This window comes from Periplaneta americana, chromosome 6, assembly GCF_040183065.1.
Source record: "Periplaneta americana isolate PAMFEO1 chromosome 6, P.americana_PAMFEO1_priV1, whole genome shotgun sequence".
Lineage (NCBI taxonomy): Eukaryota > Metazoa > Arthropoda > Insecta > Blattodea > Blattidae > Periplaneta > Periplaneta americana.
The window spans coordinates 100,782,930-100,810,891 of record NC_091122.1 but is presented as its reverse complement, the minus strand read 5'-3'; the positions used below and the strand labels follow the sequence as shown (position 1 = coordinate 100,810,891).

The window sequence follows — 27,962 nt, the reverse complement described above, 5'->3', positions numbered from 1 at the left end:
CAACATTAATGCACAGATAACTACGTATATTACAATCTTGGACAAGCTCTGATTCTTGTTCGGTAATTGGTGGTTGTTGGTGTACAGCTAGAAGATCTATAATCATTGAAAGAGCATAACTATTTTTATTTTTTTGCACATTGTAAAATGACAGTGGTAATTACGTTTGTGATATAGTTGCAGTATTGCTTGAATAATCAGTATTTTAAATAGTGATTTACACGTGACACAAGTCGATCTGTAAAGGAAAAGGTAATGTAGTGTATATAATTAAAGATACCGATATTATTAGACGTCATTATTGTCGAATTCCAATTATATTCGATTAAATAATATTGTGTAGGCAACTTTGTATGTTCCCATACGCATATTACGACGTATTAATACTGTAGCAGTGAGATACCTTTCTTCGATGGTACGCCGAATTTAGTGCATTATAGGATACATTCATTTGGTTCAACACATTTATTGTGGATATTTTAGGCCTATTAACGATGTAGACTCTGTGTTTATCCTTTAGTTTTTGTTTTGGAAGCATTATTTTAAGAGTTATGACGATTTATTTTCATTCAGTTTCAGTGATGCTGTCTCATTATTTGTATATTAGGTACGGTAAACTTGCACAGATAGGCCTAATTTGTGATATATTAATTCTTTGTTTATGTTTTTTTGTAGGTGTGAGGAGGGGCATGCAGCCAGGAGTTTTTCAGGTGCCAGTGTTTGTGTATCCAACACCAATCACATTCTATCTTGAAGACCAGAATACTCATAAACATGTACTCACACTGTACAATCCTTATGAATTCCCTATTAGATTTAGAGGTGAGAACTCAGAATATAATAGGAGTGTGTTAATAATAATAATGATAATGATAATAAATGATTCATTCACACAGTGAGTCTCCAGAGTTGCTCAGCATCTAATGACCTCGCACTGCCTTAGTTAAAGTGGTTGCTCTTCCCGGTTGAATTGGTCCCAGGGGGGGCGGTGGAAAGGGAGGAGGGACACAGACTTCTCTTATTTACTAACTTTCATTCATGAGATGGTGAAAGTGTCCACCCTTCCCCAATTGTTTGCAGTGCACATTACTCAGCATGGCGCATCGTGGAGACTGGGATTCCCCAGAGTTCTGTTTTAGGGCCTCTTCTGTTTTCAATATTTATAAACGATATCGAAGCAATACGACACTGTCGTTACCATTTTTATGCAGACGATCTAGAACTGTATATCCACACCAATCCTGATTCGGTGAATGACAGTATAAGTAAAGTAAATTCGGATTTAAAATCTCTAACCTCCTGGTGACTGAAATTTGCATTGATTCTGAACCCTGAAAAATCACAGGCTATCTTACTAGGAAATCAGAGACTTCTGTCGAAATTTAACAAATCTGTTCTTCCCGCCATAGTTGTAAATAACACTGAAATCCCATTTAGTGTAACTATGAAAAATCTGGATGTTCGTATTGATGAACACATAAACTGGGCCACACAGACTAAACATGTATGTTAAAAAGTATTTTCTATACTGCACTCACTGCGATGAATAAAAAATTTTCTTTCTTCTAAATTAAAACAAATCTTAATCATGCCACAGTTCGACTACTGCGACATTCTGTTAAGTGATTTCAGCCATGATCCGACTCAAAACTTACAGTGTGTTCATAATGTCTATGTTCTGTTTATATGTAGGCCTAGTGTCCGTCTCTATGATCATCTCACACAGACCTTCAATGAATTGTCTTGGCTCCGGCTGGCTGACAGACCCAGTTTGCATTGCCTTTCTCTTCTCTATCAGATTTTGCACACATCAACCTCTGAATACCTTACATCACGATTTCATAATCTATCCACACATCATAATCTGTATACCCGGTCACGACATGACACTTTATTGTCAGCCTCTCTTCACAGAACTTCTGCATATTCTTCGTCTTTTACAATAGACGCTATCCGTTCTTGGAATTCATTACCTACAGATGTTAGAGGCTGCCTGACCTTAAACGCTTTCAAGTCCAAAGTGAAACATCTTATTTTAGAACATACAGTGTCCCAGGGTATATATTAAAATTCATAATTGTAACTAGTTTATATAGTAATCATATAATTTAATTTGTCATCTAGTTTAAGTAGGTATTTAAGTTCGATAATCTTCTAGCTTATGCATATTTTTTCTGTTTAGATTTTATTCATATATCTTTAACTTTCTGTTGTACTAACTTTATATTATCATGTATTTCCTTTTTATCCTCTGGTTGAGTGGAAGAGAAGGCCTTACGACCTTAACTCTACCAGAAAAAAAAGCATTATTATTAAAAAACATTATTTTTATTATTATTGGAATGTCTGGAACAAATTTCCGTTCACATGTTGAAGCTCAGCTGTAATATTTCTAATTTATATTCTAATGTTCTTTCGCAGATCAAGTAATGTTCGTGAATTATTTGTGTATCTGTATATTTCTATATGTCATCTATATCGGATTGAGTGTAGAATGCTTCGAATTTTGTTTACTTTTGTTAGTCACTGTATTTGTTTGAAACAAAGGGATTTTTAACCTGTGTATGTAATCTTAATTATACTCACAAAATACTGCTAGGTTTCTGAATTTTCTAATATAGCTGCAACAGCAATAACAAATATGTATAAAGAAAAACTAATAAAGTAGTATTGTGCATGTATCAGCTAATTTTTTTTTTTACCAAAAATGACTAAATAAAGCTGTGTTGCTATCTAAAAAATAGTCTCTTGATGGAGTTTTAAATTTACAAAAAATGTATGAACAGGTATATAATTGAGTTTTAAAATTCGAACTACGTTGGAATAAACAGAGACTGTAAATAAATGGAACAGATAATAATGATGAGGAATGATTTTATTCAACTTTCCAGGTAATGCATATAAATAAAACTGTCTGATGAAATTGTAATTGATTAGTGAGCATAGTCAGCATTATGTTTAAACTTATATGTCTACAAACTATAAACATGACCACATAAAACAGCCCACATGTTCACTTTCACATTCCATTGTTATTGCCCAAGAAAATGAAAAGATCTTGAAGAAAGATAATATTCCTTTTCTTGGGCAAGAGTTTTGAAAGTTCAACGTAAATAGTCTATAATATTCATAATGTCACAGTCACAGGTTTGTTCATAGGTGCAAGAGGAACTATATCAATAACTTCATGGTACAAAAAATACAAAATTCCTAAAGAAGTAGAGGACGAAATCGTGACATCACTAATAAAATTTTCTGTTACAATAGTCATAAACCACTTATATAATGTTTTCAGTGTTTAAATTTTACAATATAGAAAAAAATTCTAGAATGTTTTATGTTGAAAACCACCTTTTTGTTTTATTACTTTCAGAACAACTTGCATGGTGTTCATAAGTTTTTTAAATAACTCAGAACATTGAATTATTCATATAGTTAGTTTTTATATAAAAATTGCATTCTTCCTGAAATTCATTGTTTATTCAAGTACTCTTCTTCTTTGTTAAGCCGGGGGTGGGGGGGAAGTAAATTATTCTGATTCTGTGTCTTTGGCATATTTGTATTTGTGTCAGATTCTAAATGAAATAAAAGACACAATAAACAAAAGTGATGAGACATTTTTCTTTATAAAGCCTGAAACATACAGTTCAATCTCGAATGAGTTTTAAATCTCTAAACAGAATACGACTTTTCAGACCTGCCAAAGGTGAATCATTTGCCATTGTAGAGTATTCAACTGAGTATTATGAAAGTTGATTCTGAAAATTTGTGTATTTATTGTGGTAGCCTTGCAAGGTTAAATGACGTTGAGATAGCATTGTTAACAGTCAACAGTAATTTATTGTAAATGATACAACAAGCAGGAGGGTGACTGTTTTAACTTCAGTATATGCACCAAATCAACTGCTATGAAGTGTCTGATTTTTGGTTTGTACATACTTGTTCATAACTGTTTTGCGCAATATTTTTTTTAATTTAGTTAAAATATTTATAATTTAATGTGTGAGCAGAGTGCAAATTAAGATTTCTGATGAGGGAGGGATAAAATCCTAGATATAGAATACCATACATAAAATTATTGTTATTCTCATTCAATATGCATCAATGCTTTGATCGCACTGAGTTACTTGTCTTGCATTTTGATCATAATAATAATAATAATAATAATTATATCCATGAGCAGGTTTAAGATAAGATGTGTAATTCCTAAGTTATTGATTGTTGTCAACTTACTGGTGATGATAATACATCAATATTATTTTCTTTGCTTACTTTATAATTTATAAAATATAATCGTATTAAAACAATTGTATTTTGTGAGAGGAATAGAAGTTATTCCTGGCAGTGATGTTAATATGAATTTATGAGAGGGGGGAAAACTTTCTAACACGGGGGGGGGAAATCCTCCCATCCCCCCTGTGTGTGAATAAATAACAGGTTGATGTACAAGTTCGTAGCATTTTTATTTTCTATGACAATGGCACCTTTGTAAGATATTTGTTTGGGGTTTGTTATTTGTCATTTTAATGACAAAGTATTATGTTACTGAATATGACTTGAATTTTTCAGTTTAAAAAAAAACCTTTTGTTAATTATGGGCTAAAGGAAATGGATTGCGAAGTAAAAGAATAATAAAAAAAAATTCCCACATATACTTTTGTTTTAATTTAAGCAAGGAGTAAAGGCATCTGAGATTACTAGACACATTTGTGTTGTTTATGGGAAGAACACTATTGGGGAAAATGTAACATGAAAATTAATTTCTCATTACAAAGAGGGCCGTTTTTGACATGAATGATACTCCATGTTCAGGAAGACTGTCCAATATTGATGAAGACGTTTGAACATTTTAATTCACGAAGATCTACATCAACTAACTCAGAAATTGGCCAGTATGACGAATTGTGACTAGTCAACCATCATACGACATTTATATTCCATGAGCAAAGTTAAAAAATTTAGTGCATGAGTACTGTATGTTCTGAGCAAAAACAACAAACAGCATATTTCCAGAAGTGCTTCTTTACTTGCTCTTTACAATATCTACGGTTTTTGTCCCAGATTGTTACTGGCAATGAGAAATGGTGCCTTTACATCAACATCGAGAACAGAAAGGAATCACTAAACCCTAACAAAAAAGCATCTCTCTGTGCAAAAGTTGGTATCCATCCACTTAAGCTAATGTTATTCATCTGGTGAGATAAAGAAGGCATCATCTACTATGAATTGCTTTCAAGTAATGTAACCATTACTGCTGAGATTTATTGCCAAAAACTCAGTCGCCTCGAGGTTGCAATTTAAAATAAATGACCAGGAAGACTGCATCAAGTGATTTTGCAACAAATAATGTCTTTTCACATAACTGCTAACATTACAAAATTTGTTATCCAAGAGCTCTTTTGGAAGATTATTGCACGTTCACCCTATTCTCCTGTTCTTTCTCCATCAGATTTTCATTTTTTCTACTTTTTACGTAACAATCTCCGGGAAATATCCTTAATAACGAAGCTACTCTTCAAAATTTACTTGACTATTTCTTCAATGGTTATTAGAGGAGAAAAATTCGCTCTTGCGCCGGGGATCGAACCCAGGTCCTTGGTTCCTTGGTTCCACATACCAAGTGCTCCAACTACTGAGCTACGTCGAAGTTCAGTCCACAACATCATTGTTACCATAACAGATATATTCTGTAGGACCAAAAAATTAATCTTTATGTAGAGTCTTCACCCAACAGTGCATATTACTGTGGAATCCCAGGCACTAAGTCACTCAATTGAGTGCACTCCTTGTAGAATGGCAGTTGACTTAATACATGTCGAACTTGGAGTAAGACCACAAAGGGAAAAACACTAGAGGAAGAGGATTTGATCTGATGCTGTGGCTTGAACTTCAGCATAGCTCAGTGGTTAGAGCACTTGGTACATAGAACCAAGGACCTGGGTTCGATCCCCTGTGCCAGAGTGAATATTTCTCCTCTAATAATCATTGTTACCATAACAGATATATTCTGTAGGACCAAAAAATTAATCTCTACATATTTCTTCAATTCCAAATCACCAGATTTCTTTAGGCTCTTAATCGAAAAACTGCGAGAACATTGAGAATCAATCATATTTATTGTCGTAAACAATGCTGGAGAATAGATGTTATTGATAAGTGTATCTGAAATAAGTAATTTTGGATTTAATAAAAAAAAAAAGCTACGAATATATGCATCAACCTAATACATCTCTAAATATATGATCTTTATGTTGTGTTTCCTTACAGTTTTGTGCACGGCACCAAATAAATACACAGTTGTGGACCCTGAAGGATCTGTTAGGCCAAAATGTTGTATTGACATTGTTATCAGGCATAGTGCAGTCTCACCAGCCAACTGCAATGTCACTGATAAATTCAGAATACACATGCAGAACCACACTACCAAGCAGGTAAACTGACATGTGCATTTAGTCTCTGGATTAATGGACTGGATTTGTCATCAGACAGAAATTTTCAAGAAATAAATAGCTTCAGTATTTAGTTAACTTTTGAGATATAATAGCTAATGTATACATCTTTGAGGACATCCCCAAAATGATGGTAGGAAATCATAGCTGACTAGTAAATTAATGCATGAAAGGACGATGATAGTGATGCTGTAATACATACAGTAATTATTTCCTGTTGCTATTTTCTTCTTCATTTAAAGCATGAGGTAATTGTATAGTTTGAGTTTCTAATAGAATTGACCATGCTATTTATTTTGTGAATATCCCATATTATGTTTTCCTTTTCGTTCGTGAAAATTTGCTTTAGTTTTGAACTTTCAAGAGTGTATTCTGTTTTTATCATTGTGTGATTTAGTTTGATATTTCTCTATTTTACCTTTATTCTTGTTCTTGTTTGCCATGTGTTTATAATTTGAATGTCTATTCTTATCAATCCTGCTACGTTTGTTTGGAGAATTGAATATAAGAAGAATTTCGCTATAACAGGTTACAAACCTATTGATAGGTAGTCCAGTGGTAGGGCTGCTACTTTAAAGGCCTTCTGGACTGGCTGTTTGTGGCATTAATAACACTTTAATGAATGAGTTAACTCTTCTAATTTTTTTTGGGTTACAAGATGTCATGTAGTATAGATGAAGATATGGCAAGCAAAATATCAAAATATATTAAAATTGCTGAGGTAATAAATCAAGTTTTTAAACCAACACCCTTCTATGCCCAAGGTTGCGGGTTCGATCCCGGGCCAGGTCGATGGCATTTAAGTGTGCTTAAATGCGACAGGCTCATGTCAGTAGATTTACTGGCATGTAAAAGAACTCCTGCGGGACAAAATTCCGGCACATCCGGCGACGCTGATATAACCTCTGCAGTTGCGAGCGTCGTTAAATAAAACATAACTTTAACTAACTTAAACCAACACCAGACTCCAACCTGTAAGACTCTTGCTAGGCCTGTGAGGCATTAACCAACAGGAAAATAGACTAGAAACGTTTTGATGGCAATGAAGATTAGGTTCATGTGGAGAACTGCAGGTTGTTCCCGTTTCGAATATTGAAGGAATGTTGACATCATAAAAGACATCAACATGGACACAATAATTGTCAAGTGCATTAAAAATACCGTGCAAATTGTAAATCACTTGTAGAACAGATGCCCCCAAGCAAAATACGTAAACAGATTTTGCCGTATGCTCCATGAGGTCACAGGAATTTGGGACATCCTCTGAAGCATTGGCAGGAGACTAACGGATCCACTAGGCCACTAGGGTATAATGCTTGATCAGCAAATGATGATAATGATAATTTGAATGTTAGCTATATCGTAAACCTTTTAGTGCCAGCCATATTTATATAAGATGTGTTATAAATGCCATGCACAATTTGCTAAATATAGAAGTGTTCCTTAAAAAAATTGTGCTCACCACAATTCTGAAATATTTTCTTGTTGGAGGATACATCTCTAGGAACAAATTCGTACATACTTTTTATATTTTTCACTTCACAGTTATTACAAACAACAATTTTTTTCAGATGCAGATATTTTTCAAGATTTAAATTTCATTTTGCACATGCTAATAGATACTGGGTACACATAGAAGATAGCTCGTTTGCGAATAATATTACAAATTATGATAGTGTTTCTTCAAATAATTTGGCAATTACAAAAATTTTACAGAAGCATTACACACTGTCTTTACACTTAACACAGGACACTTCTGCACTGAAAAAATGTACATAAAATCTGTTGTTGATTGATAGTGCTAAATATCGACCTGTGTTGGAAAAAGAGACTTTCCTTCATAACTTGGTATCACTTGTGCTGACATCAGATGATTGAAACAAGAATTATGAACACGTAAAAATTGCGGTCAGTGGATCAATCACTGGCACAATATGTGTGTAAACATCAGCAGACTGATAAAGTGATGGAAGATGGTCGATAGTACTATTCGATACTATCGATAGTTACGACTTCAACTGTCAAGAGTCAAATTTTTTCCAATACTATTGGTAATTCAGGCAATTATGGATAATATCGAAAAAAAGGGAAGGTCATTCATAATATTATAATGGTTTCAAACTGGAGTTGGGGAACACAATTCTTTTTGAAGAGTCTATTGCAATAATTCAATCAGACATTATGAATTGTTTCTAACGATTCGTTCAAAACTCGTTCCAGTCTGTGATTCCAAGTATTGTTTGAATTGTAAACTAATGACTCACACAACTCTTCCTTTGTAACCAAGGATAGAATAAAAATGTTTTACATCTCTGGCATAAATGACAGAGTATGCCCAGGAAAGATAGAGTCTCTGTATAATGAGAGGCTGAGACATTAAATGGTCTCTTTCTGATTGGCTTGAACCAGTTTTCATGCAAGATAGTGTTTCTTAATTATAATTTATAAACTCAACCTTACTATAAAGTACATTTTTTTGCATTACATCCCTGTTTAACTACGACGCGAATTTCAGACACATACCGGTACTCATTTTTCATACTTAACTAAACAAACTCAGTATTTTGTTTCCACTTATTTGTTTCTTTTATCATACAACACTTCCCCATAACAAAAACAAATTTGTTTTGATGAAAACTATTGATAGGACTATCAGTTGTAGGAACAACAGTTGATAGTACAATCGATACTATTGCAAGCGACTATCGTCCATCTCTAGACTAATAGATCAGCCTCATGGCACAAAGACTGTTGTAATTTCACAATAAACATATGTATTTTGTATTTGCAGAAGAATTTTAAATTTTGAGCATTGAATTTTTTCTAACTTAGTTAATCCATTGGAAGACTTCATTTATTCTTCTTGCTATATCCAATAACAAGAGAAGCTTGTTTTCTGATCAGTTTATTTCTTGCAAAATCTCACTCACTATGAGATAGTTTTCAACAAGCTCGTAGTGTCATGAACACCAATTGTCTATGGCCAAGAAAAAAAAAAAAACTTACAGATGAAATATAACTATCTTATGTAACCAACAATCCACACTTGTTAACAACTTATTTATCATCATAAACCACACAGTTTAGGCCCACTGGCCTGTTTAATTTTTCTCCATTCTCAGTAGATGTTTGTGCCATTTTAATCTATGTTCTACAGTTACGTTTTTCATTATTTAACTCATTTTAAATCCACTTCCTTTGGTATTCAAGTGAAGTGTAATCAGCTATTGATTAAAATAATTAAGAGAACAGGGGAAAAGCAATCAAAATCACAATTCTCTTAAGGGTGATGCCATCTTCTAATCCATTATATTACTGCAAAATTAATTGCTATTCCTAATGAAAAAGTAGGAAAGGACGACTGTATCCATGATGATAATTCTCCTTTATCAGTTTTGATAAGAAAAAACACTAAATTTTGCAGTAATGTACAGAATTAGATGATGACGATATCCTTATGAGAACTGTGACTTTGATTGTTTTTTCCCCTATACTCTTCAGTTTCGTTTCTGTTGCATATATTAATTTGTTAGTGACAGTCCAAATTCCTAAACTATAGGTGAGTGCTGTAAAAACCAATATTGTGTAACATCTTAATGTTGTATGTTCGTAATTTTTAGTAGATTTTGCTCTGTTGTGCCTAACAATAATAATAATACAGCTGTATTTATTAATTTTGGTAATAATATTATTAACCTTCGTATTGTTTGTGCAAGTCATCTTGGTAGTTGAGTTCCCTAATGCTCTCTGCCTTCCCTGCAGCTATCTGTTTTGTACCTTGTACCTTGAGCTTCTTAAATACTGGTAGTTGTACTGACTGTTACAAAAATATCGTTACATGTTATTTTAGGTGCATTTACACCTTATTGATGCACCTCCAATACTCTTCTCTTGTCGAGAGGTTGCATGTTGCAAAATATTAAAAAACAGCACAACAAACAAAATCTTTTTATTAGATTTTTCAGTTTACAAGTGCTTTCTAAGTGTTTGCATGACTAATACAAATCCACTGGGCTGTAGCACCCTCCTATGTTGCAGCTGATGGGAAAGCAAGATGTAGCGGCCACTCTTCTTCCAGGGAGGCCAACTGGTCTGATGCCAGAACAAGAGGAGTTTCAGAGACTCCCAGCCAGATTGGATTTGCCAACAGCAAATATTGTACAGCAGCAGTTTGGCATTGTGCGAGATCATAGACAAGGTGTGTGCGAATACAATGTACTTCGAGACATTATCGACAAATTAGTTAGGAATTGTTATTAATTGTTATTAGAGGAGAAAAATTAAAAAATTGAATTAGGGTTTATTTAATGATGCTCGCAACTGCAAAGGTGTGTCGCCAGTGTGCCGGAATTTTGTCCCGCAGAAGTTCTTTTACATGCCAGTAAATCTACTGACATGAGCCTGTCGCATTTAAACATACTTAAATGCCATCGACCTCGGCCGGGATCGAATCCACTCCGGCACCGGGGATCGAACCCAGGTCTTTGATTCTACGTACGAAGTACTCTAACCACTGAGCTACGCTGAAGTTCAATCCACAGCACTGGATCGAATCTCCCTCCTCTAATGTTTTTCCCTTTGTGACCTTACTCCATGTTCGATATATATGTTGACATATTATATTAAGTCAACTGCCATTATACAAGGAGCACACTCAGTTGAATGACTTGGTGGCTGGAATTCCACAATATATGCACTGTTGGGCGAAGAATCTATGTAAAGATTAATTTTTGGTCCTACAGAATTTATCTGTTACGGTAATTGTTACGAGAAGAGAAAAATTCGCTCCTGTGCTGAGGATCGAATCTGGGTCCTTGGTTCTATGTACTAAGCGCTCTAACCACTGAGCATCGTCGAAGTTAGTTAGGGGTAAAATATCAGATATTGCAATTAAATCTGAGGTGCTGTATCTATTCGTGTATTTTCGTAGTTTCCAGAAAAAGTTATCTTGAAATTGGGGCATGTGTGGATTATGCGAGAAATAAAAAAGTCATAGATGTCATATTAAATACATTCATTCATTTAAACACCAAAATCTCTCTCAACAATTCGGTTCTCATTTTTCTCCCCATATAGAATTATTGGAACTTAAAAACCAGTGATGTAAATATTGTATTTAATCTTCTGTGGAGTTGGCCTGGATGGCGCAGTTGGTAGAGTGCTGACCTTCTGTGCTCGAGATTGTGAATTCTATCCCGGCTCAGGTCGATGGCATTTAAGTGTGCTTAGAGATAGGCTCATGTCAGTAGATTTACTGGCATGTAAAAGAACTGCGGGACAAAATTCCAGTACACCGGCAATGCTGATATAACCTCGGCAGTTGCGAGCATCATTAAATAAAACATAATTTAATTTTTTTTTTTGTGGATAATTCGTTCTTATCACAAATACCAAACATCCTTACTGAACAGTCCAGCACTGTTAATATTGTAATGTGCGAGATTTATCACTATTAGTGCAGCAAAACTCTGTCTGAGTGTGAGAGAGTTGGCATGCAAGTGCTGATCTTAATGACAAACATGTTCATTACAGCTATTTATGGCCAATCAGCCATGCTGTGGTGAGGTTATCGGATTTTCCCGTTATAACTGTCTAGTCTTCCATTGTCTCTTATTGAGCACTGCTTAAAAATGGCAAAATTACGTGAGGATATAAAAAAAAACAACAAAATAGGAGTATAAAAATTGGGGTGCGAAAATTACAGGAGTAAATACATAATGTGTTTTTCATTATCCCTTACTCCCTTCCCTCCCAACCAAATTATAGCTCGTAATAATGTGTAATTTTGTTGAGTATATGACAGAACAGACAAACTGTAATGACAGTTTAACTTGAATCATTTTGTTGACAGCAACATTGTGCTTTATACTGTTTGTAGTCATTAATATATTTTCAGAAAATAATTTTAACCATATATAGTATACACTTAGTAACATTTTATTTATGTTGTTTTCTAATGCCAGTCATAAGTCAATAAAGTCATTTGACCTCTTTCACTCCAATATTTTTCAAAGATATACATTTTATTTACTTATTTATTTATTATTTATTTATTTTTTATTATTTAATTATTTATTTATTAATAATGATAAAATGTAAAAAAGTAACAACTTGTCTAGAGGTTACACGTGAAGCAGCCATTCTATGTTTATTACCTGCCAAATGCTGCAAGATTTGATCGCTGATCCGCATTTACAGATTTCCCACATTTTTGACAGATTAGAATTTTTGCGTCACTTGTAAATATTCCACTAAATTCAGCAACATATTGCTGCAAACGGGAATGAACATTTGACTTCACTTTTGGCATTATATTATGTCACCAATCACTTCACTTATGTACCGGTACTGCATAAACAGTCTGAGTGAATCAAGCCAATACCTCTGGCTGGAGAATATTCAAGTCGAATGCATTGCATCCCCTTCGAGAGTGCGAGACAGCACGTGCAGTCAAAGCCATTGAGCAATATATTTAAGAGAGAAATTAATTCACATTATGTTTTCATTAATAAGTAGTATATACGAGTTTTTGGATTGAATTTAAAAATTAGAACAAAGAAAAAATAACAATTTATGTATTTATAGCCAAATTATTTAAAATATGTATTTACATAAAAATATTACAAAAGTATGTATTTTTATGTGAAATAAAATGTCATATACTGTACAAATTATCGTGTTCTGATTTAGAACTTTTGTCTTAGTTACAGCCTTTTATCTATAAGTAAAAATTATATATTTATTTACATACAGATCCGTTCCCTAATAATGAAGCTTGTAAGAATTGTGAATAGAATTATTTTATCTGCTATATTTTATTTTAGTTTATGTTCAGAAATATGGAACTTATGTCTCAATGCAAAGTGGATGAAAAGTTGCCTTATTCTGATGTGAAAATGTTGAATTTAGTTGTTTGTACAAGCTATTCTGTCTTCACTGTCCAGGTCGCATACAGACACCAAACTATATAGTCGTTGTGGCAGCAATTGTTTGTATTGTGGCCCTACTTCTTCCTACACAAGGAGACAAGGATACAAAATTTCCAGTATACTTGCATCTTACATTCAATCTCAAGTTAGTGTTTGCGTTTGTGCTGGGTAAGTAGTGATGGTTTACAGTCATTCTATTTTAAAACACATTAAACTACAGTAAGGCTAGTCAGAAGTGGAGGATGGACAGAAGAGAGTGCATGTCTTCCCCAGTTCTGCGTTCAATCAAAACTGCTTTCCTTGTCCCTGCATCCTGCTTGGTTAGCAGTAAGGTGCTGAGGGTCATCTTGCCACTGTGAATGTCTATAAAAAGTGATGTTATGACAACAGTGGGCAGGAAAGTAAATGATTGCAGAAAACAATTCTGTCGCCGATTGTTAGCAAAATGAGGATAGAAAATGTATAAGCGTAGAGGAAGAACTTCTCCTCACTGTCCATTAGCCATTTCTGGCTATTCATAAAATAGTGATACTTACTCCACAGTTAAAGGGACATTTTTCATAGCATGTTGTCTAATCTTGCAGGCATGGTTACTATGGCCATATTGAAGCCTTCATAACAGCATTGGAAGGCAGACTGGATATTGTGCTGTGAAGTGATATACTGCAATTGTGTGAACAGTGAAGCAGAGCACAAGATGCGCAACTCCAGGTTTTCCATTGCATGCATGGGAGCTTACAAATGTAATGTAATTTACTGTGGTGAGAGAATGTGGTCACAAAACAATAAAGACTGAGATGTGAGTGTGTGAAATTGCCATAATCTTAACCAATTACAATTAAGTACTAGTCTAGATTCTTCAGCTCCACAAATTTTGACTGCATTGGAATGCAATGGTCACTATCTCCATTCATTATTCCGTACATAACACATTTTCTTTTCATCATCCATTGCTTTGTTTTATCCTCGAAATTTATCTTGGGCAGTGCTTAATCCCTCCTGTCGTTCTAAGTTAACTAAGCCACACTTGTGGACATGGGTGTAATAGCAGTTTAACCCACAATGTTAAAAAGACAGTTGAAGCTTTGTATTCAGTAAATTGCTATATTTATTCTATTTGGCAGAACATAGGACTTATTAAAAACTTAGGATGCTTTCGAAACCATTGAAACTTCGTTAAAAACAAGATTTAGTCCTACATAAAAAAAAATATTTGCAAAAGAATGGTATTTATTTATGTACAGCTTTAGACACAAAAAATGACTGATCTCCTGTAGTGTGAATTTGTCTAAGTCCACTCTGGGCAGCACCTCGTTTACACGATATTTATTTTGCATCTGATTTATCCCTTCAGTATATCTAATTTACGCCTTGAATATATCTTTGTTATAGATTAGTTATAACACTTGATCTATAAACAGACAGAAAAAGCAACAAACAAAACAAAGGAAAAACAGAGCGGAGTTATGCATAAGAAGTTTCTTCATTTTCGAAGGGGACTTGACATATAACAGCTAGTCATATCTTTTTTTTTTTTTTTTTTTCGAATTGGTTCAGTATACAGGGTGAACCGTAAGTAATGTTAATTTTAGGGGGTTATTCTTTGAGATATTTCAAACAAAAAAAGTTTCATACAGTTTTGCTCATTTTTGCTTCCTTTTCGAGATAAAGATTGTTTTGTGTAAAACCTTTCATAGTGTGTTTTGGGAAAGCCATTGATTGAATTCCCAATATGCTTAGTTAGTTTAATAGAGCAATGTATTATGATAATAAATTATTGAAAGAATTTTAGATTTGTCCTTTAAGTGTGCAGAAATTTGATTCGAACAAATGTGACTTTTTGTTCTGCAAAGGAATTTTTCAATGTTACATTTGTTCAGAAAAATTTATGTACATTTAAAGGACAAAACTAAAACTCTTTCAATTATTTATTATAATACACTGCTCTCTTAAACTGACTGAGCATATTGGGAATTCAATCAATGGCTTTCCCAAAACACGCTATGAAATGTTTGATATAAAACAATTGTTATCTAAAATGAAAGTAAAACGTAAAAATTGTATTAAACTTTTTTGTTTGAAGTATCTCAAAAGAATAGCTCACTAAAATTAATGCCATTCCTTACGGTTCACTCTGTATAATGATTAATTTAAAAGTCGCTATGACTGTCGTTATGTTTTCCAGTTATAAATAGCCTCTCTGTCAGGCTCTCTACAGGATTCAGAAGAAAATCGTCTGAAATGTTCTGGATTTTCTAAGTAATTGATGGGTTCAGCTCTTTAGTATTAGAAGAGCAACGTAATCTTCTCTTTTAAGTAACTTTATACCCAGAAATCAGCCAGGTTTGTGTCAGGTGATTGTGGGGGCCAAAAGAAAGAAAAATGGCAGCTTATGGAGCAGTTCCCGAAAGTGTTTCTTAGTAACTGTTTTACTTGTTGATGATTGTGAGATGCTGTGCTATCTTGCATAAGGAAAAGGTTTTTAATGTCGTAATTCTGTAATTTTGCTATTACACAAGTCTTGCAATGCTGTCCATAATAATCATAGTAATTCTTTGTTGAGCCTTCGGCATGGTCTAGGGGTAACAAGTGGAATTCTGCTTCAAGGCTGCACTTGGGTATAAGTTCCAATCCCTCTTGGGCTACTTACCTAGTTAGGTTTCTCCGAGATTTTCCCGAACTGTAAGGTCAATGTCAGGTAATCCCAAGGCGAATACTCTGTCGTATTTCGCCAAATACTATTTTGCTACCAATAATTCCAGTGCGACTTCATAACCACATATTTGATATAAAGCCATTAAATAAATTATTGGAAGATACATTTTTGTCCATATTTAATTTCTTCAAACAAATACTGTTTGTGACGAAATTTAATGTGAGCTCATAGTTCTTATTGAAGGACTTCTTTCAACTTATGTGTTGACCAGGTCCTAAAATTGTAGTTATTGAAGCTATGTCAAATTAAAAATGTACCTCATCTGTGCTCACAATTTTATCTCGCTATTCCAGGTTGATTTGCATTTCTATTAGGCTGCTATTATACTATCAAAGTTCTTTGACAAAGATCTTTTATGAAATATATATTATAAAATATATGCTAGTGTAATGGGTTTTCTTTGACAAAATATCTTTTATAAAATGTAAGTGTATCTTGTTATCTTTGATGAAAGATTTCTTTACCTTGAAACAAATATGGTGGAATGCAAATATAACTGGACTGTTGCTACCACAAAAATTCTGATATCGGAGTGTGATTGTATAAACAAAAGTACGGTACTGTATATTATATGCGGATATAGTAATACATTCAATCCATATCTGCAACTAAACTATCTATATTTACATTCTAAACCATTTCCCATATTAAAAAACAAGAGCGTTGGAAGTTACTTTATATAAGCCTAGCTTTGTAAATGGTCCTTATTGCATACTTCACTTTCACACTTTATTAATTGCACTCCTTATTAAGAAGTTTCAACTTCACTACGTCCTTTTCTTCACATTCCATTATTACAGTATTTTTTACAGCATATCACTAGCACCAAGTATTAGATGCTTGCTCTAATTAACCGAGTACTGCCTCCTCAATGACGTCAAGCTGAGCAAACAGCTCTCATTCCCTCTATCTGTGCAAATAGAAAACATTTCTCTAGGATACCTTTTTCATCATGTGGCACACTAAAGTTGTAATTTAAAATCCTGCGTCACATTCATAATCTAAGCCAGTGGTTCCTAACGGAGGGGGGGGGGGATTATAAAAGCATGTAAAATACGATATTTTAAGGTTAGTCCATAGTTACACTCGTGGCAGACGAAGTCACAGTTGGGAATTTTCTGGGTTTTTTCTATTTCCCCATATTAGGCATCTACATTATTCTGTAAACATTTTTCCATTACGTCATCATTCCATAGCATTCCCCGAATGGCAGCTGGCGACACATAAATGGGGCTGGCCTAGGGACAAGTGGGGTTTCCTGCTCGAAACCTGGGTATGCAGCGAACCTTAGTGTGGTCAGCCAATGTGGTTAGGATAGCCTAACTTGAGGGCCAATGCAACAGATTTAATAAGGTCGTGATAGGTCGTATGTTCTCTCCCTTAAATTCAAATTCAATTCAACATTGGTACAATATTCTAATTTTACTAACCTGGCAACCCTGGTTACACGTCAGTCATTCTCTTCTCTGCCAATTGCACACCTACACTGTGTTTACTGAAAGTTGACACTTTTGGATTCACTTTTTTTTTTTTTTACTACAATTATAAATTATAACTTTTATTTTCTAATTTTTGCTTCGACAACCATTACTATTTTCATTTTCTTTCAGCACACCGGTTGAAAATGGCTGTTCTAGGACAACCCATTTAGTACCTGAGGATGGAATTGTATACATTTAATTCCGTTCGTCCACACCTGTGGAGTAACGGTCAGTGCGTCTGGCCGTGAAACCAGGTAGCCCGGGTTCGAATCCCGGTCGGGACAAGTTACCTCGTTGAGGTTTTTGCCGGGGTTTTCCCTCAACCCAATACGAGCAAATGCTGGGTAACTTTCGGTGCTGGACCCCGTACTCATTTCACCGGCATTATCACCATTTCATTCAGACGCTAAATAACCTAGATGTTGATACAGCGTCGTAAAATAACCCAATAAAATAAATAATTCAGTTTACATTGAAAATAAGTCAGTACATGACAAGAATCGTTCAGTAATTAATCCTGATGCAAAATCTGGTATAACTTGGTATTTGATATTTCTGTCTTGTATCTGTTGACTCATAGAGCATAAATAAATATTCCTACTATCAGTTTTTCAGTTGTATGAACAGATATATCATAAAGTCACTAAGAAATAGTATTATTTGATAGAGCTGTAGGATACTTCTTTATCTGTGCCGGTGCCCAACATCAATTCAACAATTTCCACACAGGCAAAATTACATCCTTTAACTATAATGTTTGTATGCACTTTCGTTGCTGTTATTTCGGTAACTTTAACTTGTGCATTTGAGCAGAAGTTGTTCCCTTCTTCATTTAGTGAAAACACTGAAATACTGTAATTTTTTCTTCTCCACATAAATGACAATGTCTAGTATTCAAATTTTTTCCCATATCCTTAGAATTGTACACTCATTACTAAGTTTTGTTCTAGAAGTAACATATTATTGAGAAGATAATAGCTTTAAGGTCAACTGCATGTAAATTCAGAGTTCAAATAACCATCATGGCATCATGCTTCCGTAGACTCTTGCATGTTCATCCTAATATTTTCCATTGCTATTTGTGTTGTTTTTACTCCTGCTATAATTATATTCTGTCATTGGGTCATCATTAACTTCACTTCATCGTTCACTTCTTCACCTACACTGCCAAGAATGTGATTCCTTCAGCATGATCCTACCTCCTGGGCACTATGACCAGCAACTTCGTGGTTTCAGATGTAACAGTGAGCTTCATTGTTTTTTCCTGTGTAGATCCTGTAGTTGTACAACCAGAGTTGTCTCTTCTAAAAAATTTAGTTAGAATTCGTAGTAAGTGTAAGGTTTTTTCTAAAGGTGATGGTTTCCTTCTCAAGATCCACTGCTGTTATCAAATCCTGTTTCAATAATTTTTGTGCATTGTCAGCTTTATCTAAAAGTCTAATGTGTTCTCCTTTTGGATTGAATTTCTGCATAGAACGTGTCACGAACATTGCAAGCGTCTTTCTTTATTCTCTTTCTCCTCAGATTGAAATACTTCAGAAAAATCTGTCTGTGTGTGGAGAAGGTTACTGTATCATTGTACTCACTTTCATTCAAGTCATACATCTTCCTCACTGTTAAGTCTGGTGCATATTACTTCGAATTTGTATTGTTCCTCTTGTAGTGGCTCTCATACATTGGGAAATTTCCTATAATATTTTCCATCACAGTCTTTGCCTGCTGGTCTGTTATTTTGCTGTGTCCACCATTATTTTCACTTTGGTCTAAAATTGGTCCTGAATGATATCTCTTCATTACAGAATTCATTCTTTTCGTTGAAATTCGCAATGTTTCATAAAAAGAGTCCTTGCAAACTTCAACTCTGCTGTAACTCCATTTATTATTCTCACTACCTCTTCAGCATTTGATTTGGCATTGTTGAACCATGGTGCATAATAATGACTATTGAATGTTATAATCACCAGTGTTCCAAAACCATTCAAAACATTCTTTTCTGTTCTTTATGCTTAATTTTTCATTACATTTTTCTTCGGTAATTACATAATCCCTGAACATATTTGATTCTACGACTTTCTTCGATGCATTAACATTGCTCTTCTTGGAATTTCTTCTCTTTTTCCTTTTCTCTTTTGATAAATTCCCAAATGTTCGCTTTCTGCCTTTCTTAGGCCTCCCTTAATTTTCATGATCAGTCATAACACTGTTTTGAACATCATCAGTGTCTGTGTTGGGACCATTATCTAAAACAACATCTTTGCCCTGCAGAGGTTCTTGATTTAAGTGTATTAATTTAAGTAATGTTAATAGAAGACTTAAAACTTCTTTCAAACAAAATGAAACGAGGTATTTTCCTCTGGATAACTCCTCTTGATATATATTATGTTGTGTTAAACAATAATATAATATAATAATACACTCATATTAACGAAGAACTATATTTAAACTTATATAAAAAGGTAAAGGAAAAAGTATCCCTGTAACATGCCATGAAGGCACTTGGGGGGGGGGGGCATGGAGGTAGAGCCCCATGCTTTCCATGACCTCGGCACTAGAATGAGGTGATGTGGTCGGCACCACGCTCTGACCGCCTTTCTCCCCCCGAGAAAGATCCGGTACTCAATTTGATAGGAGGCTGAGTGAATCTTGGGGCCATTCTGAAAGTTTGGCAACGAGAAAAAATCCTGTCACCACCTGGGATCGAACCCCGGACCTTCCTGTCCGTAGCCAGCTGCTCTACCAGCTGAGCTACCCGGCTGCCAAAATACTTAAGCAAAACAAATTTGTAAACTGATTACTTGGAGTTGGTTCCAAATTGCAAATCTCTGCAACATGGATTCTGCTTTTGGTGGTTGGTTCACATCTCTCTAGAGAACAGCACGCTACAATAAGAATTGGTTCTATTTTGCATAACGAACCACATACATTCAGGCACATTTGCAACAGAAACCCGAAAAATGATGGTTGGTTCCATATTGCATAACTGCATCCAATTGGTACACAGTAAAGGGAACTCGGGCATTCAAACTGTTACCTATATTTCATTGTCAGTAATGATGTTGGATAGACTGCTATTGCTCCTAAATCCACACTTCATTCTTGATGCATAGGATTTCCTGTATTTTCTCTAGTATAAACTACATTATGTTGCAATGCTTGTGAAATATATATATTTCATGTGAATACCATTTGTCAGAACTCCACAAGGAAACATTTTCTTCAATTTAATTTATTTTTCATGGCATTGTGTATCATATACAGCACAGCCTCGATTATCCGTTTTAATGTAAGGGATATAGCGAATGGTTAGGATAATTGGAAAAAAAAAAAATCTGTATTATGAATTTTTATGGACTTAAATTTATCTGATGCCATTTAAGATACTTTAAATATAGTCATTTGTTTTTTCTTCTTCTTTACAGTTAATTTTGTTTTTTATGTTCTTTCTAAGCTTAGTAATTACTAAGAAATGCTCCAGCAAGTGGGTTTGAAGTGAAATTTGTTATGATAGTCTAAACGAGTTGATAATGTTTATTAAATCTTGACAGAACCTAATGAAAATTACATATGTGGTGAAGTTACGCAATCATGGTAAGCACAATCCAAAAAGCAGATGAGAGTGATTATAAGTCATTACTGTACACTGTTTAAAAATTGCGTTTCCGCCTAGGTGACAGCTAATCCACAAAACACTGAATTCAGGGATAGGTAATAGAGATTCTACGTATTTTTACTATTTATACTGTGTCAGCTCCTATTAAATGAAAAAAAAATTCCTCTTTATTTTCGGTAATGAAGTTCTTCTTTGAAAAAACTGAAAGACAGTGTGAAATACTTTCTTTATTTAATTTGTAAGTTTCATATATTAAAACTATTTAGGCTAATCGACACCTATGTACATACAAATGCTCGCAAACAAATAAATGTTTTCAAACATATGCTCAAAACATAATTGACCACTAAAAAATACACTGCATGTTTCTAGTTTGTGGTGTCTCACAAATATTTGCACAAAGTCCTTCCACACCTTCAAACATTCAGTCGCAAACTTGTCCCTGAGTGAAATAGTTGTGAGCATATATTGGTGGACACACAAATATCCATAAATGTCGAAAAAAGATTTTAAATTAAATGATGGAACTGGGTTCAGAGATTTCTTCTTCATTCTGCACATCCCACAAGCAAGAAGTCCTTAATCAATGACAGTGTTGTTAGTACATCCCACATATTTTTCAGCATTCCATTAATGAAAACAAAAAATAACAATCCTTACGCACTATAAGCTATCAGCTACTCTGAGACACAAAATGCAACTAAATTTCTGCCTGAAAACACGTCCAGATCTGCATACTTGTGAGTGCATTGGCACTTGTTTTCCATTAGAATACAGAAAAACACAGGGATTTGTTTAAAAACATCTTCAAGCATATGTTTGCAAACAATTTTTGTCCAATTTTAAATAGTTTTTATACATTTGTATATGTGTTGCGGGCATTTGTATTCAAGCGTGGGATAGGCTTACACTGCATCTCCATGTATAACTTAAATAATTAACAATGTTTTCCACTACTGGTATTACTATTTTCTGGTACAACCTTTGTTTCCTATCATCATTAGTTATTTTCTTTCTTTTTGTATTACTATTATTCTTTAAATACGGAAAAAATTACTAATTTAGGGAAAACTAGACAACGAATTTGTTTTTCATATGGCCTGCAACATTTATTCTTAAACTAACATAGTAAATGACATTTTGAAGTGTAGTATATATAGTTATGGATCTCATTACAATGAATCAGATTTTACAGCTGGGCCATCCAGGAAATTCTTACCTAGTACACTGCTCAGTGCGTGTCAGGTTTGGACACACTACTCTTGTGATAAGTCATCTTGTAGTCTGTTATGTAGCACACTTATCACAAAAGTGTTGTGAAAATTGACGTGTTTGTCTCTTATTTTATATATTGTATATAATATTTAGTTCCAAATTCTCTGCGTCCAACTCATTTATGAGATCAGATAGTACAAAGAAAACCATGAAGAATGAGGATGACTTGCAAAGAATAAAATGGGATTATTTCACATATTGTCACTTTCCCTATTCAGATTTCTTCGGAAGTATTTCAGAACCGCATATCTCATCATGATTTCTTTCAGAACCCACAATGCTGATTGGTCATTGCTATATCATCAGATATATCTGAGAAACTATAGTTTTTTTCTTCCTAGAAGTAGGAGGTAGGGCTTTTAGATTATTTAATGTAGTCCAATCGAAGACTTCTCCTACAACACTCTTCTTCAACTGATAATCATGTAAGGATATGGCTCTCTCTTTATGGAATGTGAAGTTGGAACTGTGTAGTAGCTAAGTTGAGTCTTAGAATCTCCACTTTAACAGTATGACACAATGTGCTAAGTATAAAGAAGAGAATGCAGTTAGATACAACAGTTAATTTGGTTTACAATCTTGAATGGTTGATTGAAGTTAAAGACCAGAATAGAAAGACCTATTTTGGATGAATAAAAATAATAGACAATTGAGGCCCTATCAAAAATCTTAGAAAATGCATAGGTATATACAGTTGTATATAAATAGTACAGAAATACGGAAATAAGAAAGTAGAAGGGATATTGTGGCCTAGTTCGGAACAGTGATGAGAAAATTGCATTTAAATTAAACATATAAAAAGACACGGAAAAAACAATCGAAGTTACAGTTCTCTTAAGGGTAATATCATCTAATTTAGTATATTATTGAAAAATGTATGTGTTTTTATTATCAGAACTGATAAAGGAGAATTATCACGGATAGAGTCATCCTTTCCTACTTTTCCGTTAGCAATAGCAATAAATTTTGCAGTAATATACTGAATTAGATGATATCACCTTTAAGAGAATTGTGACTTCGATTGTTTTTTCCACTGTACTCTTCATATGTACTATATATACAGTGAACTTCTCAATAGTGAACACCTCCTGGGAAAATAATATAAAATGAAACTTCCAGATTTTGACACATGTCTTATTTATTTTGAATTTTTTATTAATTATGATAATTTTGAATATAGTTTTTTGTACAATATTATAAAAGTATTGAGTATAGTACAATATTTTACCTTATAGCCGCGGGCGTGGTTCAGTCGGTTAAGACACTTGCCTGCCGCTCTGAAGTTGTGCTCGGGTGCGGGTTTGATCTCCGCTTGGACTAATTACCTGGTTGAGTTTTTTCCGAGATTTTCCCACCCATAAGGTGAATGCCCGGTAATCTATGGCGAATCCTCAGTATCATCTCACCAAATACCATCTCGCTATCACCAATCTCATCGACCCTAAATAACCAAGTAGTTGATACAGCATCGTTAAATAACCAACTTAAAAAAATTTACATTATGCAAATAAAGAAAAATCCTAAATGAATAGTTTGAGTGAAACATGTAACACTAATACCAGTGGTGTGTTATACATGGACAGCAAGGGAAGCATTGCTTTCCCTGTTCATGAAGCGAAAAAAAGAAAAGAAATGTATTGCAGAAATTATATTTTAATTGTGAGAACTATGAATTCTCTAATCTTAAAATGATGTCACGAAATTCTTTCTTTGAGCGCCTGTCCTGGTTGAGGCGGATTCGTTATTCATATTCTTAGCTTGAAGTACCTATAGTTGTCCATATGGATTCGTTTATTTCCGTTCATTGATTTTGCTGCTAAAGAGAGGAGAATTGTTTGGTCTTCAAATATATTTAGATGAGTTGGCTGCTATTAGTTTTGTATTATACATATAAAAATTTGTATTATTGTTTCTCTCACATAAAATTGCACTGCACGTCATTGACTTATACATTCAAAATTCTAAAGAAATCTGAAATTTTTGTTTATTTCCTTGTTGCTTTCTGAGTTATATTTTCTAGATACATTTTTACATCAGAAGTGAGTTTAAGTAATTGGGCATCACCTGTCTCTATAAATTTTTTTTTTCATTTTCTTCACCTCTTCTATTGCAGCCCCACTTGTAGAAGTGACTAGAGCCAGATTTATATAGTCTGAAAGTTAATATTTTTACTAGATACCTATAATTTATAACTATACAAGCAATGCCACCATCCCTTTTACATGCCATTCTTGTCATACATTATTATCCCTTTGGTAGCATTAATAGTTTTAACACTCCTAACCGGGACTTACAAATCAGTATACAGTTTACAAGATGCATTTTCACTATACTCCCAATTTGGGAGTATAGTGAACTAGTCCTAAAAACCCTCCTGACACCATATCCATTCAAATATACTCAGTGCTATTCTTAACTTTTATTACATTATATATAAATCCAGGCTCTAGTAATGACAGATTCATGATACGGTATCAGCAGCAGTTCTTGTACTATTTTTGGTTGTTGGGATTGTAATTCATAACTTACAATTTCCTATTTTGCCTTCCCATTTTTCTATCGAAAGTTAATCATTCTATCATAAGATCTCCAGTTATCCAGGCTCTCTTGTTTGCTTGCCAATTAATGTCCAATAGATTAATATTAACACCTTCAAAGCATCTAGGTAGCATCTCTGCAATGGACAATTTTATTGTTCTGTCACTAGAGTAGAAGTTGAGTCACATCAGAGACATAATGGCCTATGGTCTAAGAAAGTAGGTATGAGTAGGGTTATCAGATAACTGACGATGTTTTTAGTGCATCTTGTGTTTTGAAATGAAAAGTATGTTTATATATCCATCTGTTGCAGAGAATGTCCACTATTGAGAAGGTATTTTCCTACGAAAGGTCATGTGATTTTGCTGCGAAATGACGAATTATCTGTTGTTGAGAGAAGTTTCACTGTATATAATTTATATCATTTTTAATGTGCTATCGTGTAACATATTATATACAGAGTGTTCCATTTATCTTGTGCACCTATTATAACTTTTTTGTTTTTGAGAGTAATGTTAGAACGAGGGGCTAACATGAGTGTAGAGATTTGGTGCATGTAAATACATTATGGTACAAGATACATGTAACTTCATCGATTTTTCAAATGACATTATATACTTTAATCATGTTACATTGATTACACTCATTAAGACGAGTTCACATCTTGTGCATTAACTTACGCAAAACGAAAGACAACTGTCGACGTCACAATCCACGCACAGTGGCCTACACGTTCTCCGGACCTGTCGCCACTCTACTTCTTCCTGTGGGCAACTATAAAGGACAGTGTGTACCAAAACATTCTGACAACACCAGACGACATGCAGCAATGCATTCAACAGGCTTGTGTGTCCATTCAGCCAGTAACATGCCGGGCAGTCATACGGTCTTTTGGGGAATGCCTTCTAATGTGCATTAATGTGAATGGTCACCATTTGGAACATCATCTGTGACTCGCAAAGCATAACATTATCACATTGGAAGTACGTTTTTGTTGTTATTGATTAGGAAGGTGACATTGTGATACATTTTTGAACTCGTCTTAATATGTGTAATCAATGTAACATGATGAAAGTATGTAGTGCTATTTGAAAAATCGATGACGACACGTGTATCTTGTACCATAATGTAGTTATATGCACCAAATCTCCACACTCATGTTAGCGCCTCATTCTAACATAATGCTCAAAAACAAAAATTCCAATATCTATCCAAACAAAAAAGTTATAATAGGTGCACAAGATAAATGGGACACTCTGTATTGTCTTAAAACTGAGACAGTTTGTTTTTCTATTATACTTCCATGAATTTGGAAGAAATCTACAATATGTTTTTTAATTGAACGGCAGCTTTCAGTTTTATAAATTGCTTCCATTTCAATTTTGGCCTATAGTTTTACCATTTATTTATTGGTAGGTCACAAGAAAACCATCTTGCAGGCTGCAAATTGACCGTGTACGGATTTTCTCATTCCTGAGTTACACACAAGCATGGTTATCATGAACTCTCATTTTTTGCTGAATATGTAAATGTAATAAAATGTGATGTAACAATTTAATGTAACACTATGGTTTTTCTTACTGCCTTGAAAATGCTGCTGTTTCTTCCCAAATTTATTTTGTTCTTTTTATAATTCTATATAATCTTTTTGAGACTTGTTTCTGGTTGTATGGATAAGTGTTAAAAAGCATTTCAGCATTGACTAAATATTTTCATTCTGAATCTGTTTTACTGTAGATTTGATCTGTGGCAACTTTCCAGACATTTTATTTGTTTTTAATGAAGAGTGTGGGATAGTGTCATATTCCAGCAGAAATTACGAGTATGATATTTTCACCATCCAATAGGGTGGAAATTGCATTTCATTGGAGCTAAGTTGCAGACAACAGTCTGTGCAGATTGCAAGACATGGCTGCTCTACTGACAAGTGTACTGCTGTCAGTCCATTTCATGTAATATTTTTGTATATTTTCCTTGCTTCTATATGTATGTGTGAGTACTGGAATCGAGCAATTCTAGATTTTATAAACTTGACTTGGTAAATAAAACTTTTAATGTTATGATACTCTTTCTCATTGTTCCTTCAAATTATAAGACCATCACTTCTACCTGTATTCCAGGTTTGCTGGGTTTGCAACCTAATATTGTATGGAAACATTTACTGAGCAAGCTAGACATGAATTAATATTAATAGTTTTTACAGTTTGATCCCTGACACCATCTTACATAATTTCTTGGTTTCTCTAAACCAGCGCTTCTCAAACTGTGGTCCACATACCACTAATGAACCTCGAAGTGTACTTTGATGTATTGTAGTGTAACTGTATTACCTAATCAAATATAAATATTTCAGCAATGCCTTGTACAGTACACCTTTAAATTAAAATTAACACTGTTCTTAAGTTGCTAACAGCTGGTTTAGAATGAACACTGACATGCTCAAGTCAGAGGAGACAGTTTGTTCACAGCACCTAAATTTTTAACACTGTCTGCTATTTTCTATAAGCTTTCAGTCTGTGAACTATTGAACGTATATTAGAAAGTTTCTGATAAATCTTTTAGCACTTAAGGATTTGGAAATACGAGGACTATTCAGAAACCAACTTCCGATTAGTCACAAAAAATACAAACAATGTTACAAACTATTTATTGCCTGGAAAACGTTCCTGGATAGTGACACTATTTTTCAACATAGTCACCATATAAATTCAAGGACTTGTCATAGCGTGGGACTAGCTTGTGTATTTCTTCTTCATAAAAGGACACCACCTGTGTACTCAGCCAGGTTTTCACTCTGTCCATGAGCTCCTCGTCATTGAAGCGCTGAGTGGCTAACCATTCTTCATCTTGGAAAAGAGGTGGTAGTCGCTCGGTGTCAAGTCTGGACTGAGTGGCTAACCATTCTTCATCTTGGAAAAGAGGTGGTAGTTGCTCGGTGTCAAGTCTGGACTGTAGGAGGGATGT

General features: G+C 34.3%; 1 protein-coding gene across 2 annotated transcripts; it reads left to right on the top strand.

The window, feature by feature from the left end:
* Positions 1–15: 15 nt before the first annotated feature.
* LOC138701550 (motile sperm domain-containing protein 1-like) lies at positions 16–27,058 on the top strand. Of its 2 annotated transcripts, none has more exons than XM_069828558.1 (6): positions 16–252; positions 676–822; positions 6,268–6,431; positions 10,470–10,647; positions 13,394–13,546; positions 13,963–27,058. In XM_069828558.1, exons 2-6 carry the CDS (start codon positions 690–692, stop codon positions 13,995–13,997), a joined length of 663 nt encoding a protein of 220 aa, XP_069684659.1. In that variant the 5' UTR covers positions 16–252; positions 676–689; the 3' UTR covers positions 13,998–27,058. The 2 variants fall into 2 exon arrangements, with proteins under 2 accessions (XP_069684659.1, XP_069684660.1); XM_069828559.1 differs by having other exon boundaries at positions 23–252; positions 10,488–10,647.
* Positions 27,059–27,962: the final 904 nt, after the last annotated feature.

Excerpts from the sequence above, each read along its gene's own strand:
- LOC138701550 (XM_069828558.1), top strand. The coding sequence starts at position 690 with ATGCAGCCAGGAGTTTTTCAGGTGCCAGTGTTTGTGTATCCAACACCA. Across the intron at positions 823-6,267 it reads ATTCCCTATTAGATTTAGAG|TTTTGTGCACGGCACCAAAT; the intron begins GTGAGAACTCAG and ends GTTTCCTTACAG. Across the intron at positions 6,432-10,469 it reads AGAACCACACTACCAAGCAG|CACCCTCCTATGTTGCAGCT; the intron begins GTAAACTGACAT and ends ACTGGGCTGTAG.